This window comes from Branchiostoma belcheri, unplaced genomic scaffold, assembly GCF_001625305.1.
Source record: "Branchiostoma belcheri isolate BF01 breed outbred unplaced genomic scaffold, Haploidv18h27 scaffold32, whole genome shotgun sequence".
Classification (NCBI taxonomy): domain Eukaryota; kingdom Metazoa; phylum Chordata; class Leptocardii; order Amphioxiformes; family Branchiostomatidae; genus Branchiostoma; species Branchiostoma belcheri.
In genome coordinates, this window is record NW_017803932.1 from 123,428 (window position 1) to 138,373 (window position 14,946).

Here is a 14,946-nt window from a genome sequence, read left to right on the forward strand (position 1 = left end):
AAATTCCTTATATGTTGGATACACAACTATTCTATAGGCTGTTTTAAATTCTAGGATTCAAACCTATTTGTTTTATGACCACATTAACGTATAAATACATGTTTGTGAAATTAAGAGTAAAGAATCAGTTTTAAACCTGTCTCTTGCTTGATGTCTAGGGTCGGACGCCACGGACGGCCTCGGATGAACATCTCACAAACTGGCGCTCAACTTAAAGATCCGTGGGACGTCAGCAAGTGTTCACTAATGACAACCTAGATATCATCAAGTTAAAGAATCACTCAATTTAATTGTTAACGTCAATAGCAAGATTAGATTACAGCCGTAACAGGTTTTAGTTTGACTCGTAAAATATCGTTATTGTGGATAGACCTTTACTCTGATTTGCTTTTTCGACAAGCAATCGCATTATGCCTAAAGTCACAACTCGACTTGATAGTATCTGTAGCCTGTTTATGTACCAGACAGAAAAGTGACATAGATGTAAAGGTTAAATTTGTACCTCCGCTTCACAAGGCTTTGCACAAATTTGACTGTTGATGATAATAAAAAACAACGGATTACAGTACTTGCCACTAATACAATGAAAACTCGAAGATATAGACTATCCCGAGTTCACTCTAGTCCAAAATGTAAAAAAAAGTTGCGAAAACATTCAAAGAAAAGAACGTTGTCCACAGACACTGAAAATAGGCTGTGTATAATTCAGTGTCAGTGACCTTTTAGTCGAGTCAACTTTTAACTTTACAAGGCAAGATGGCGGATGAGTCCGACTCAGTTCACGACAAGGTTTCTAAAATAACCCGAGCGGGAATTAAGGCGGATGATATGTTAGACATGTATAAGACGTGGGCGGAGGTGTATGACAAGGTGGGTTCTCTTCTTAAGGATGAAGGGAGGGAGAGAGAGGGTAATACAACAAAGAATCATCTAGCATTCGTTGACGATTTCTCCGTAAAGTGACCTTTATACCTTCGTAACAGCCCGTAAACTACCCAGCGCGCCCCCGTTTGTAATTGTGACCAGTAGCTATGACCATGATGTAGGATATGGAGTCTGACGGGTACACCGGGTACCGTAAGGTGGTCAGAGTTCTGGCTGAGTCCCAGGGCGAGAGGAGGGACATCCGGGTTCTGGACGTGGCAGCGGGGACAGGACTTTGTGGACAAGAGGTTTGATGGGAAATTTAATTAACATTCATGCGGCACCTGTGTTGTTTACAGTTTAGGCCATGTTGATTTTATGGATGACATCCTCTGGGAACCTGAAAACTGATGCGAGCGTGCGAATAAAAAAAATGGCAAAAAAGTTGCCTTCATTATGAAATCTACGTGGTCATGAAGGTTGAACAAAGGTTGAACAAATGACTTAACACACAGAGTATGGTATGGCGAATAATAGAATCTTTATTTTCATTTCTTCACATTTTCTTCTTTTCCTTTGGAATTGATTTTGGCATTCTAGGACATTAGTATCGTTCTCCAAGATTTTATTTTGCAATCTTCGGCATATATATTTGCTAATTTTGCAGTTGCTTTGTACGATTTACAGCATGGTCGAAAACGTTTTTTTTTTTGGAAATGGACGAAAATTCATGCGAGCGCGCGGATGTCATCCATATAATAAAATCAACATGGCCTAATATGCAAAAATAATTGACGACATGCCTTTTCCAATGCCACATTCCATCCATCGTTTGATGTACATGTTTCCGCTTCAATTCTTGTTTTTGCAAAGATTTCCCAAAAATTCACCCTCCCATCTTTTGTTTCAGTTGTCCAAACTGGGTTTCTCTAACATAGACGCCTTAGACGCTAGTCAGGACATGTTAGATGTTGCCAAAACAAAGAACGTCTATAAGAACTTCATCAAGGAATTCCTGGGAACGAACCAACTTGACATTGATGCTGGTAAGTTAGGTAATAGATAAGAAATGATGGTAACGTATCCGTCCCTGAGTACCATTCCATTCCAAATTTGTTACAGGGAAGAAATAATGATGTAAAAAACAATAAACAAACAAAACGCCGACACGTGAACACAGATTTTTGTTCATATCCATATTTTGTGTTTTTTTCAGACAGCTATGACGCGGTGATCGGCAGTGGTCTGTTTGCTAACGGTCACGTCAAACCGGACTGTTTGGAACAACTTATCCGAATTGTCAAACCTGGTGAGTGACTTTCTTCTTTTTCAATTTAACTTTTAGGAAGTGAAGTGCCAGTGTTAGTGTTTTTAGTGGAAGTTTAGTGGAAGTTAATTAAAGTGATGGTGTTTTTATGTAGCATAGTAAATTTAGTATGTTCTTACGGGTCTTCAATGTCCGCAGCTCTGACGTCTTGCGTTTTTCTTTCGAAATCTTAAAGGTGGAATGATCTGTCTCGCAGTCAGAGAAGAACGCCTTCGAACTAATGAGGATTGCAAAGATCTGAAACCCCGCATGACGGCGCTGCAGAGCGAAGGCCTGTGGGAGCGGGTGTTCCATGAGACTTTTCCTGGGTACTCAACTGGCTTGGACGGCGTAGTCTACTTGTATAAAGTTCTGTAAAGCCTACTTTTAGAAATGGGAGAAACATGAAATGAACACTTTCTTTCTGTAAAGCATTGGTAACGGACAAGCTTGACGAAGTTTTGTTTCGCTTCCTTGCATGTTCAGATTGTGCAAAAAAGGGCTGAAGATTGTATGACAAAATAAAGAATGTCGTACGACAAAAGGTGTGCTGTTGTCCTAAGGACTGGAAAACTCAATTGCACGACTAAAATAATATTGTAACCGGAGATCTAGACAGATTGCCACCGAATTTCGAATGGTATGTGTGTACAACCGGAGGTGGTAGCATGTATTTAGCATCCTGTCTTTACATTGTACACAGATTGTGACCGTACGCACGTTTTCTTTACTCAGGTTAAGACATGACGCCTTTCATATCCGGATATCAAAGCGCCAGTGAACAGGATATGCGACGTCAGTGTTTACGAAATTGGCAGGTCTGGACACACAGTACGTCACTGAAACTGACTCGGGGCTACTTCATCAGCCTTGTTCTTGTGCAATATATGGGCAAGATCGACCGCGCGGATACGTTACGTTGCGGTGTTTCTTTTCTAGATATAGACGTATCATTATCTTAGATATAAGTAACAAATCACGTTAATATATGCACATGCAATTTTAAATAACGTGCATGCATAGGACACGATGCATTGCAAATCCCGCATCCAATGTAGAATATATGTACGGCGTTCAAACTACTAGTGTCTCTGAACTTGACATTTGAACTTCAGGCGAATCTTTGCTTGTTAGATGCATCTATTCCACACCGTTGATGTCAATATTGATCGATACTATTTTCTGCGGTTTTTGCTCCTTTTTTCTGTATCAAGAGACAACTAACTTATCGTCCCGTTTGATTAAACATTTTATATCATCGTACAAATTTTGACCGCATTTGACGCGGCCAGCGACCGCTAAGGTCAATACGGTGCGCTCATCGATATCATGTCGACTAGAAAGTGCTGATTTTCATTTCCTTAGTTCTCTCCGTATACTGAGGGTAATGGGGCGTACTGTTTACCACAAACCGCCTTTTACAAACCGTTTGACGCACACTTTGCTACCCTATTTTCTTGAACTGAATAAATCAGTCATAATGTCACCGACAGTCTAAGCCCCAAATGGGTGTCAGCAATTTTCTAGAGAAGACTTAGTATTTGCTTTGCCTCTGAAGCTGAAGCTATGGCAAACTTTGGGGCATTTCAACCCTTTTCTAAATATTTTATTTTGTCTCAATTCACGCCCCCTTTTCTGCCAAACTACGACAGACTTTCCTCACACGAATATATATAAAGAGTCACGCAAGAGATCTTACTTCGCGCTCTAGGGAGTGAAGCATTCAAGATCGGTTAGTCCATCTTCTCGCTAGCTCTGCAAAGTCAACAGGTAAGGATGGTGTGGTTCTTAAGTTTCTGTATGCGTTACCGGGTAAATGTTGTCGTTTCTTTGTATACATAAGAACCAACGACTTCGCCGTTAGAAGTTCTGAAGTGAAAGATAATATAAGATTATAAATGTCAAAGTAATGTGTAAAACATATCTTTGTAATGCCTTGAAGTTACGCGAAAAGTCATTGTGGCTTTTGATGATGCTGAGCATTTACATCGCCACTTAGTTCTCCTCCATTGTCGATTAGACAGCATCCGATTTGCATCCTAACAACTGCATGGGAAAGTTACAATTTAAAGACATGTTGCTGTTAGATATTTGCGGGCAGCATGATATACATCAGCACCACGATTTCAGTGTGGTATGAGGCTGAAAATTTGTCTCTCCAGCCATGAAGACCTTGTCAGTGACCGTGACGTTGGTCCTGCTGGTAGTTCTGCTGGTCCCGGACTCCCAGGGTTGGTTCTGGAGCCGCCGGCGCCGGAGCTGTTCCCGTGTGGACTGTGCCTGGGGCGGCTGGGGCGACTGGTCCCAGTGTACCGCTACATGCGGCGCCCAGGGCACCCAGGAGCGCACCCGGGCCATCGCTCGTGGGGTAAGTCATCCATCGAAGTGTTGCGTGGTGTAATGCTGAGGTCACATTTCCATACCGCGGCCCGGCCGGGCTGTTTTGTTTAACGAAAATTGACAGTTTATATCAAGAATATTCGCAACTAGTTCCCATTAAAAATTTTTTTCAACATTTCAGTACTTTGTTGTCTTCTATGATAATACCTTTCGTTCCATAAGACTGCCCGGCCGGGCCCCGGTTTAGAAATGTGACCTCAGCATAATGTAGTGTTGTGTGATGACGATGGCTTTGAGTATGTAAGTCACTAATGTAGCTTGCCATGGAAAAAAATTCTCCGAAAAATATTTTCCAATGTAAAAATGAAAGTCTGATAAATAAAATAGATTACCAGGCGCCTTAGAATTTTGTTACTGCTTTGTTTAAGGTTTTAACAAAAAGGTTTTATCTCAAGTTCAACTGACAAGTATCAACGTCAGCGTTCGTGAAGCACTGCATGAGGAGCTACTACCATACGTTTTCTCATAAATTCATAAAAGCAGCATGTTCTTTTATTACTCAATTTTCTACACATTAAGGTCTGATCTTCATTGACGTACGTAGCAGCAAATTTGGCCTGATCATGAAGCAAGAACGAAAAGTGTGACTTTTCCTTCCGTCTGCCCAGGCCAGCTGCGGCGGGTACGCGTGTACCGGGGACAGTGTGGAGAGGCGAGCCTGTAACCAGATCTGCTACAACGAGGGACAAGTCACCTCCTCAGGCTGCAGCTGCGCGGAGGGATTCCACGGAGAATGCTGTGAAACGCGTAAGGTTTCTTGGACTGTTTTATTGCGACGCCTAAGCCTATGTTAAAATATTGGAGCCCGATTTGAAAAACTACGCAAGAGAGTTTACGAATTCACTTTCGAGAATGGTTTATTATTTTTTTGACATGCTATGATTTTTGGATAGCATTTTGGGATGTTTCCGTTCATAAGAAATGCTTATTAGCACCCCTAAGTACAAAAAAAAGATACATCGCTTCAAAATAAATATAAATTTTCAACCTGGCCTTTACTTTTTATTTCCCCCAATTTCATTCGGTAAAATATCATTGCGCTTAAGTGGGTGGTTTTTGTCTATCTAAATTGTCTTTTTGAAATAAATAGTTCTATGTTTGCAACTTTTTCATTGTCTTCTTTCCTTTCAAAGTACAAATAAAATTGTGACGTGTTGCTGTAGGCGTGACCTGTCCCGACGTTTCGAACCCCGACAACGGTTACAAGAGGGACAGGTCCAACCAGCATAGCTATGGAGACTCCGTCACCTTCGAGTGCAACTCTGGGTACGAGATTGCCGGTGCCACCACCAGCCGCACCTGCCAGGCCGACGGAACCTGGAGCGGAGAGGAGATCGTCTGTCAGCGTGCGTAAAAACAATAGTTTCCCCCCAAGATAAGCCATTATTAAAGAGGGTAGATCTTTTCTGAACATTTAGCCTGAACATTGGTACTGAAAGACGAACACACAAACTGAAGGAACAGAAAATACTTGTCAGTATGCCCGCCAGTGTACATCTATGATAAATATATTACCACCATTGTCATTGTTGATGTTGATAAATTGTGACATTAGGAACGTTAGCAGAGCGCTTTGTAGGTTCTTACAAACGTAAAAGATAGCACAAAGTTTAAAGTCACGGTCGCCCAATGATGTACTTCAAACTTGAAAGCACGACGTCTTCAGGAGTGAACAATGCGTCCTTGTACTTGCAGGGGTGACCTGTCCGTCCATTACCAACCCCACCAGCGGGTTCCGCCATGACCGTGCCCTGCTCCACTACTACGAGGACACGGTCAGCTTCGACTGCAACGCCGGCTACGAACTGCGGGGAAGCCGCACGAGGACCTGCCAGGCCGACAGGTCATGGAGCGGGGAGGATCCCAACTGCCACAGTAGGTCCAGATTAGTTCCATCCAAGACCCAACTGCAAGGGCGATTGCAGAGAATAAGTCCTTCGACAGTTTATCTACTAGCATGTTTTTCTTTGGTGACCAAACAGCCAAATGAAGTATTATTCCTACCTAGGCAGACTGCCAGATAAAAACCCATGTCCCATTCGTCGTACGACAGGTTTAAGACCTAGGAAAGTCGTACGACATACTGTAGAGTAATTCCATTTATAGAGATTAAAACATAAGCGAGAAACCAAAGTTCGGGCAGAGTGTTTAAAATGATTTGGCAACAAAGTTTCCACAGCGTAGCACCTTGCATAACCGTTGCTTCAAACACCACAATTTATCGCTATACATGTACTTGCATTTGGTCCAAATAATCACTACAAATCAAACTTCGTTAAAGTCAGTTTGTCTAGTCTATTCTAAATTAGCTTCTTATTCAAACGCCACGATCAAAGTGCATAAATCTTACTATGACAGCTTCTTCGCCCAATCAAAAAGTCGATGGCCGCTCGTTCAAATTGCTTGCTCAGTGACCTGTCCTTCACTAGTCGTATTTGTGCAGACACACACGAGTTGGTGCGAATAATTTCCTTCAGAGTGTAAACAATTAAGTTACTGACACGGCTTCTGTTTTGATAGAGGGCACACATTGCGTTTGTTGGAATTTAACGCTTCGCTGAAAACTGTAATTTCATGTGCTGCTGACTGGACAGACAAACTGTCGGCCGTAGGAATTGAAGTATTGTAGATATATTTGCCTGCATGCAGTACAATCTATCTGACAGTCTTAATTTGCAAGCGGATTGCTCTTTCACGTGAACTCACCGTGAACGCGTGTCGTTCATCCTATGATCATGCTATGGTCTCATGACCGCAAGTTCAGATAATATCATTGGACCCATTACCTTTTCTAACATTCGGCTTTTCTTATATGAGTATTTTTACTATAAGAGTATTTTATGACAGCCTCAAAATAACTTTCAAGGAGGATAGTAGAAGAACTTTTATAAAACTAACGGAAGTTGAAAAATAAAAACTACAAAAGAATAGAAATAGTTTTTGCCAATATATTTAGAAAACACATTACGATATTTTCTTCTCACGGTGCGCGTGCACACTGCTGTTTTACAGGGATTTGCTGCAACAGCTCCCTTGAGATAGAGAACGGCCAGGTCACTCCTTTGTCAGATTACTGCTCTGGGAACGTCATCGAATTCTCCTGCAGCCCTGGGTACGAGCTGGCTGGTGACTTCTCTGCTGTCTGCCAAGACGACAGGTCTTGGTCCGCGCCGTTGCCTACCTGTCACCGTGAGTAGACTTTCACTTTCATGTTTTCCTTCCTTCCTTCCTTCCTTCCTTTCTTTCTTCTTTGCTTTTCTCCCTTCCTTTTCTTCCTTCCTTTCTTCCTTCTTTTCTTCCTACTTTCCTTCCTTCCTTTTTTCATTCCTTCCTTCTTACCTTCATTTATTCATTCTTTTTATTCATTCATTCTTTCGCTCCTTTCTGTATAGTAGTATATTTTACTTTCTGTCCGTGCAGGTATCTCTTGCGGTGACCCAGGTCACATCCGCCACGCCACCCGGAACATCGAGGGGACGCTGTACCAAGACATGGTCACATTCACCTGCAATACCGGCTTTAACCTCCAGGGGGATCAAGTCATTGTATGTGGCTCCGATGGCGAATGGCACGGCGAACCTGTATGCGAACGTAAGCGTTTGACAACGTCTTATGCATCTTGTCAAAGATTGATTGTAGTCAGCAAAAAAATCAAACCGATCTCTTTCCACCTTTCTCTCCATTTATTCATGTTCCGTATTCAATTTATTCATTCTTCTTTATCAAAATCAACCTCTACCTGGCCACCAAAATTGTTGTGTGACTATTACTAGTAGTTAGACGCGTCCGCCATTTGGTTGGTCAACGTTTTGCATTTAGAAATGTTGACAAAGCTGATTTAACGATGGACGGCAGTCCTACTGTGCTTTAGAATCGACATTTTTTTCAACGAGTTGACACTTGTGAATCCCAGCTGACGGGGAGTGTAGCTGTGACTCCCTCCCCACCCCCGCGGGAGGGTCTGTCCGCTGCATGACCGCCACCCACTTCGACGGCACCTCCACGTCCAACGTCGAGAAGGCGTTCCTGAGCTGCGACTCTCCGACCGTCTACCCCACCACTGACGACCTGTACGACTGCGGCGCCAGTACCGGCTACCTGTGGCAGATTCGGGCTTATGCACATTCCAGGAACGGCTTTGAGACCACCTACACCCTTGCCAACGTGTTGGACTGTCAATGTAAGAATTGAAGAATATACAACTTTGCTATTCTCACAGCCATATTGTAAAGATAACAGACACAATAAATACAGTCTATCATTGAACAATTGCAGCATGGTCGGACAACATCATGGTGTAAGTGTCAGTACCTTTTCAAGAATGTTATGTTATTGGCAGCGTGCACGTGTGTGGTTTAGTGTGCATTCGTATATTGGTAATCTGTCATGAACGATTGGGATTTGTACAAATTGGCATTAGTTTATCAGACAGACATGTTAACTCCACCATTGCTGAAACGGCACGCTGATCCTGTTCAAATCTCCCTGTACCTGTAGCCCAGTCAGAAGTCACCGCCGCGCTGGACGTAGGCGGACTGCTGATCAGGACTAACACCGCGGCTGATGGAGAAGCTGTGGAGGACGCCCTCAGGGACAGGCTGGCGACCCTGACTACGTTCTGCCAGGCACCCTGTCATGTAAGTCATAGCTATTGGATGTTTGTAATACGTGACTATATTTATGGACCGCCATCTCGTTGGATTAAACCGGCTCACCAAGGAATGTACTAAACGTTTGATACCAGACTTTGAGTAAATCCTTTAGAATCAAATAAGCGGTCGTCAATTTGGCTCTGCCAACCCTAATGTCATGGCGAACGAGACTAAATTCACAAGTCAGCAGCAGTGACGTACAACGGGGTTGGCTACACCATTCGTGTAGAAAAATCTCGCCATTAGCAAACATTGTTTTCAAACTCAACCATAATTCCAATGGTCTGGCATCTATAAACTTTAATGTGATCACTAAGGGCTATTCCATATGTTCAGGTTGGCGACATCACTTTCGAGGTCTTGTCCAACCTGAACCACACCGGTGCTGCCCAGGCCGCTGAGATCGACGTCACCATCGAGATCTACATCGTGGACAACACCGGGGTGGAGTGGACTAACAGCTCCATCCCCCTGCACATCAGCCAGCAGCTAACGTACGGATCATAAATAAACGTTTTTGTTGATTTGGTGTCGTAAAAGAACATATACAATGTAATGCTTGATATATTTACCTTCACTGAGAAGATTTCGGTACTGTTTGTGATTTAAGAGGCCTGGGATATTATAACTCAAGAAGCAAGCTAGGGATGGATTGTTATGAAAATGGTATGTGGTTAAGTTTTTACATATGAACGTGTTAGATGTCAGATCGTGACTATCTGTGGTACTGCAGCAGAACATTTTCCTTATTTTCTAAATCCCTTCTCCAACAGCAACAATGCCGACGCCCTGAGGCAGCTGGTCCAGTCAAGACAGGTGACCATGAACGTGGACGGAGTCCAAATGACCCTGGAGGACAACGGGATCAGCACACAGGTGACCACTGTCGGATGTCCGGAGGGACACGAGATGAAGAATGGACACTGCTGTATGTAAAACAATTATTTTATTGCGTCATGTATATTTGCTAAGTGCAAATCTGTATCTGTATCTGTATAGCCGGTATAACCGCCTTTCGGCGTAACACACCAGCTTGCAATACCAGCTTCCAAATAACAATACATCGGACACTTGTCTACTTTCGAAGTTCCTTATACATTTGCACATGTAAGAGTTTCGGACACTTTTGTATGGGTGTTTCATTCATGTGGCTATCAAAAGTGGTTGGATTGCTTAGAGCTGTGCTATGATGCGTGTTCCTCTTCAAGACTACATTAATGTCTCTACAAGAATATTCTATTCAAAAGTAGTACATGTAAAGCATGTTTAAAAGTCTTTTCAGTTAGAAAAACAGGTCTCACACACTCAAACCTATTTGCACACACGTATCTCGTCCGGAAGTTTGCTAAATTGTGCCATACTTTGCTTGCACTCCCACACACCAGCTAGCTTATTTGAAAGTTTTCTATAGTCTGTGTGATATTTCTCAGATATCTGCCCAGCCGGTACGTACCACAACCGTGCCATGAACGAGTGCCAGGTGTGCCCGTTCGGTTATTACACCGCCGAACCAGGACAGACCAGGGGCTGTAACATCTGCCCTAACGGTACCACCACCTACGGACTGGGCGCGACCGAATGTCACGGTAAGACGACTATACACAGTTACGAGTGTGCTCGTGAAGTACAATGTATTGATACATTGTGGTATTGGCTAAATATTCTTAAAACTCACTTGTTAACAATTCTTTGAGATGTGATCATGTGAATATTTGTTTACTTTTTCTCTGGTCGTTTCCTTAACCTCTGGTCTTACCCACACTCCCTTGCACCACTAGACATGTCAGATAGCTTGTATCGCTGTGAAACTGCTAGAAGTATAACTTGTGTAGTTCCATATAACAAAGAAAGATTCGTAATGTTTAAACAGAATTTCGCGGTAAAATCTTCACAGTTTCTTACTGGGCCTAAGGGGTGTGGGACCAGATCCTAGGACCCTGTCAGAAGTCGTCATGAATTTTTCCCGGCTCCAAAGATCTGCTTCAAGATTATCTTCAGCCACAAAATGTACCGCCCCACCTTGAAGGACCTCGAGTGGAATATAGCACCAAAGAATTATATGATCATGTAAGCTTTAGCCATTGAAGTAATCTTATTTTCCTATGCTTGCAGCCTACATGGATTGCTACTGTATGGACGGACAGCACCCGTGCACACACGACCCTGACAACGGCTGGGTGTGCCACTGTCCGGTCGGGTACGAGTTGCAAGAGGATGAGTGCATTGGTAAGTGTTGGTGTCGTCCTGAGTTCCTATCTTATCGAGACAATATCATACAGTTTACATAAAAAATCCTAACTAATTTCTTTCATCAAACTAGAACTGGCAGTGGCTGTTTGGTGGACCACTTTTACTTTTGTCATTAAGTGTAATGGTCCATCACATTTCCTGCCTCCAGGTCCATTCCTTGGACACTTTCAAGATAACGACAGGAGATTGTGGTTTCTCTCTCTCATTGGCAAAAAAGGGACAAAATTTGAGATATATTTAGGCGACTTTACCACTAGCACAAAGCAATGACGTTACACATACGACCTTAGGAAGTCTAACAAATTTATATAGGTATCGATTTGTAACCTTGTATCTCTATCAAGCAATTGAGCGTTTTAGAACCCGTGATACATGTTTTTGTTTTCCCCAGTGGCCTGCCCGTCCGATGCCACTCGCCACGGTGACGCCTGTTACAAGATGGGAGGCTTCAGATCTATGACCTACAGTATGGCTTCGGTAAGCAACGGTGCAATGTATTATCATCAGATATATAGTGACTAGTTTTACATATGGCCCTCTTCACTATTTTCCTTCAAATTAAAGAGAAACATAATGTTTCTTTTACATCTTGCTATATGCGTGGTCTTTCTGCCAAAGACAATAATCACGATTTGCGTCCATAACATATGACCCTGTACAGTTAATCTAAACATCAATACAGAGGTGCAACTATTGCAGTTTTGCGTGATTTTGCCAGAGGGCAATTGTGAGTTTTGGAGAAACACGTAATTAATGGCCAAGTTTACTTTCAGAAACCGTAACGTTACCACTACTTATCCAGAGCAGAGATGTTTTTATAAGACCAGTAGCTTCGACTTTGGCAAAGATTGAATTGGAGTTTGTATTTGCTGCCTATGTATGTAGTGAGTGATGTGAAGAAGTCCCTCTGTGAATTGTGACTGTCCCTGTCTTAGAATTAACATTTTGGACTAACGTATCTTTTTATTACAGCAAATGTGCCGCTTCGACGGAGGTGAGCTGGCCCGCGTGATGGACCAGGCCACCGCCGACTTCATCAAGGACCTCGCGGGCGGATCGGACACGTGGATCGGACTGGACGACTCCACCACCGAGGGAGAGTACCACTGGCTCGCCGACTCCTCCGCCCTGGGAGACTTCGCCCCGTGGGCTGAAGGTAAACTCTCCGATAATAAACTGACGTGTTTTAAAGTCATGATATTGTCACGTGATCATGAACCAATCATCAGTTATCATATTTTCAACGCCATGCTCTTATCACGTGATCATTCACCAAGCGGCATTCATTTCTTGATCATTGAAAATGCACATGGCAAGAGTTTCTCGGGCTAGTATTGTTTTGGTATTCTCTTTTTTTCAGCTTACAGACTTGAGCTATACACAAAATAGGCTATTTGACATGTTTCAGGTCTTAACAGGTGTCCGAAAACGGCCTCAGGTACGATTTAATAAAATGGGCAGCGTCCGCCCCAAATGTGTACTGGTTCACTGTGACATGCACTGTTCACTCCGCAGGCCAACCCAGCGATCCTTTCGGCATGGACGACTGTGTGAAGCTGACCGCCGATGGCCACTTCAGCGCGGCGCCCTGTTACTCCTTCATGCAGTACGTCTGCGAGTTCCAGTAAAAACCTGCCCGACTGTTGACGACCTCTGGAGATCTCTAGAACAACAAGCCCGGCCCTGTCTTTATGTTCTTTGTGTTAATTAATGAAATCAATTCTAGCACACCCACCTTTACGTCACTTGTGCATCATTATAAGACAACGGACTGTTAGAAGTTCTGTTTAAAAGCACTGGTGGGTAAAATCAGCACATCCTAATAATGGAATGGAATAAAGATGCAGCAGAATCCTTTTGTCTGTCGTGTGTCATGTGTCTACGTGGTCTACATATTACCGACATATCAAGAGGGAGGGGAGGGGGTTGGTGAAAGAGCTTGCTTAAAGAAGAACGGATGTACGTCTCCTGCTTTTAAACACCAGTTTCCGACGTATCACCCAGATGAAGACAGTAGAGCAGCTACTGAAACGTTGACAGAGGAGGATAGGGCTGTGTTAGACCAGTTTATTACATGTTGACAACGTGATTAACAATGTAATTACCGTGCACTCATTACAAACAGTTTGTTAAGCTTGTGTAGGCAGTGCTGTGTGGGCAAACAATCGTATTCATGATTTCAAATGCGTCTCGTATGCCAATTAACACAACTGCAGGGACTTTCATAAGGTCTTCCTGCAACACAGTATTCACAAAATATATATGAGCATATAGATATATGGGGTTTAACTACCATTTACACTAAGGCTATAAACATTCTCTAAAGCATTTACCTATTTGCAAACTGTAAGGATTGTCTACTCCTGAAATATAACTGAATTTATCTATAGGAAGAATTAAGACGTTTCGCAGCATACATTCGAAGTAAATCTGTAACCATCATCTTCAATCAACAATGGCAATTAGATAAAGGAAGAAACTCATAAGACACGTAGTACATGCTCAAACATGTGACAACGCCATTTTACAGGTAACCGAACACCTACAACGTTAAATTGTGGCCACTTAAAACTGCGGAAGACATTAGTAGGGATGTCCGTAAATTGCTATGAATGGCAAAATGCAATTCCACTTACAAAAACCTATTTACTTAGCAGGATGCGAAATTTGTTTCTCTGCGCAGAAACACGTTTTCAACCCATTCATCTTTCATTAAAGTGCTTGAAGATCACGTATGGGACAAACACTCGTACATTAAGTGGTAATTATCATTTTCACTAGTGAGCCGCTAATGCGTTTTGATGCACGGTTTCAAAAGGGCTTTGCCCCATCAGTAACCTCGAAAAGCTCTACAAGTAAAAGGTGAGTAACTACCGTAGTTATCTACACAAACATGTGACGGTACTGACGTAAAAGAAGAAAGGAGGGGTGGAATTACAAACTTTCTTATCTGCCAAGGTTACATTTTGACATTCAAAACGTGCTAACACGTTAGAACCTGCTGCTAAGGTGTTGAAATAACATATTGGTAATCTGGTGTCATGAAACAATTGTTCTGTTAATGAGAGACCCATTAACCGCTTTTAACGTTAACAAAATAATGTAATCATTAGTTCGGCCCCAAATCGTTCACATGATTAAGGATTGAGTCAGCAAGAAGTTCACAGGTCTTAGCAGATTATTTAAAAAAAAAACTATTTAATCCATTCATAGATGCCGAAATAACGTTTAGAACCGCTTGAAACAACTGCTTGGTTACAAATGTCACCCATCGCCTTGTGTAGAGGGATCATTGTTACAGGTAATGGATTATGCGATCATTTGAAACTGTTTACCGTTAAAAGCCTGGTGTCTTCGGGTCCTTGGTTGTCAAACAGCTTTGGCCACCCGCTGAGGATGTGGCGAACTGCCAGTATATGTATATATATCCCGTTATGCAACCGTAACCCTAGAGTCCACACGTTTTCTTGATTG

The 14,946-nt window shown here is 42.7% G+C and overlaps 2 protein-coding genes across 2 annotated transcripts; both read left to right on the top strand.

The window, feature by feature from the left end:
* The first annotated feature begins 743 nt into the window (after window positions 1-743).
* LOC109474895 (Williams-Beuren syndrome chromosomal region 27 protein-like) lies at window positions 744-3,399 on the top strand. The gene is made up of 5 exons (XM_019775367.1): window positions 744-870; window positions 1,047-1,172; window positions 1,775-1,910; window positions 2,081-2,173; window positions 2,367-3,399. The coding sequence occupies exons 1-5, from the start codon at window positions 757-759 to the stop codon at window positions 2,546-2,548; spliced, it is 651 nt and encodes a 216-aa protein (XP_019630926.1). The 5' UTR covers window positions 744-756; the 3' UTR covers window positions 2,549-3,399.
* A 418-nt stretch (window positions 3,400-3,817) lies between these two features.
* On the top strand, window positions 3,818-13,324 carry LOC109475004 (sushi, von Willebrand factor type A, EGF and pentraxin domain-containing protein 1-like). Its single transcript, XM_019775527.1, has 16 exons — window positions 3,818-3,940; window positions 4,333-4,538; window positions 5,179-5,317; window positions 5,734-5,916; window positions 6,266-6,445; window positions 7,583-7,759; window positions 7,991-8,161; window positions 8,484-8,750; window positions 9,068-9,207; window positions 9,559-9,716; window positions 9,996-10,150; window positions 10,653-10,808; window positions 11,335-11,448; window positions 11,864-11,949; window positions 12,445-12,628; window positions 12,988-13,324. Exons 2-16 carry the CDS (start codon window positions 4,335-4,337, stop codon window positions 13,098-13,100), a joined length of 2,427 nt encoding a protein of 808 aa, XP_019631086.1. The 5' UTR covers window positions 3,818-3,940; window positions 4,333-4,334; the 3' UTR covers window positions 13,101-13,324.
* The last annotated feature ends 1,622 nt before the right edge of the window (window positions 13,325-14,946 follow it).

Bases quoted from the DNA above. Each gene is read 5' to 3' on its own strand.
- LOC109474895 (XM_019775367.1), top strand. From the start codon at position 757: ATGGCGGATGAGTCCGACTCAGTTCACGACAAGGTTTCTAAAATAACC. The intron at 871-1,046 runs GTGGGTTCTCTT...ACCATGATGTAG, and splicing joins GGGCGGAGGTGTATGACAAG to GATATGGAGTCTGACGGGTA. The intron at 1,173-1,774 runs GTTTGATGGGAA...CTTTTGTTTCAG, and splicing joins CAGGACTTTGTGGACAAGAG to TTGTCCAAACTGGGTTTCTC.
- LOC109475004 (XM_019775527.1), top strand. From the start codon at position 4,335: ATGAAGACCTTGTCAGTGACCGTGACGTTGGTCCTGCTGGTAGTTCTG. The intron at 4,539-5,178 runs GTAAGTCATCCA...CCGTCTGCCCAG, and splicing joins CCCGGGCCATCGCTCGTGGG to GCCAGCTGCGGCGGGTACGC. The intron at 10,809-11,334 runs GTAAGACGACTA...CTATGCTTGCAG, and splicing joins GGGCGCGACCGAATGTCACG to CCTACATGGATTGCTACTGT.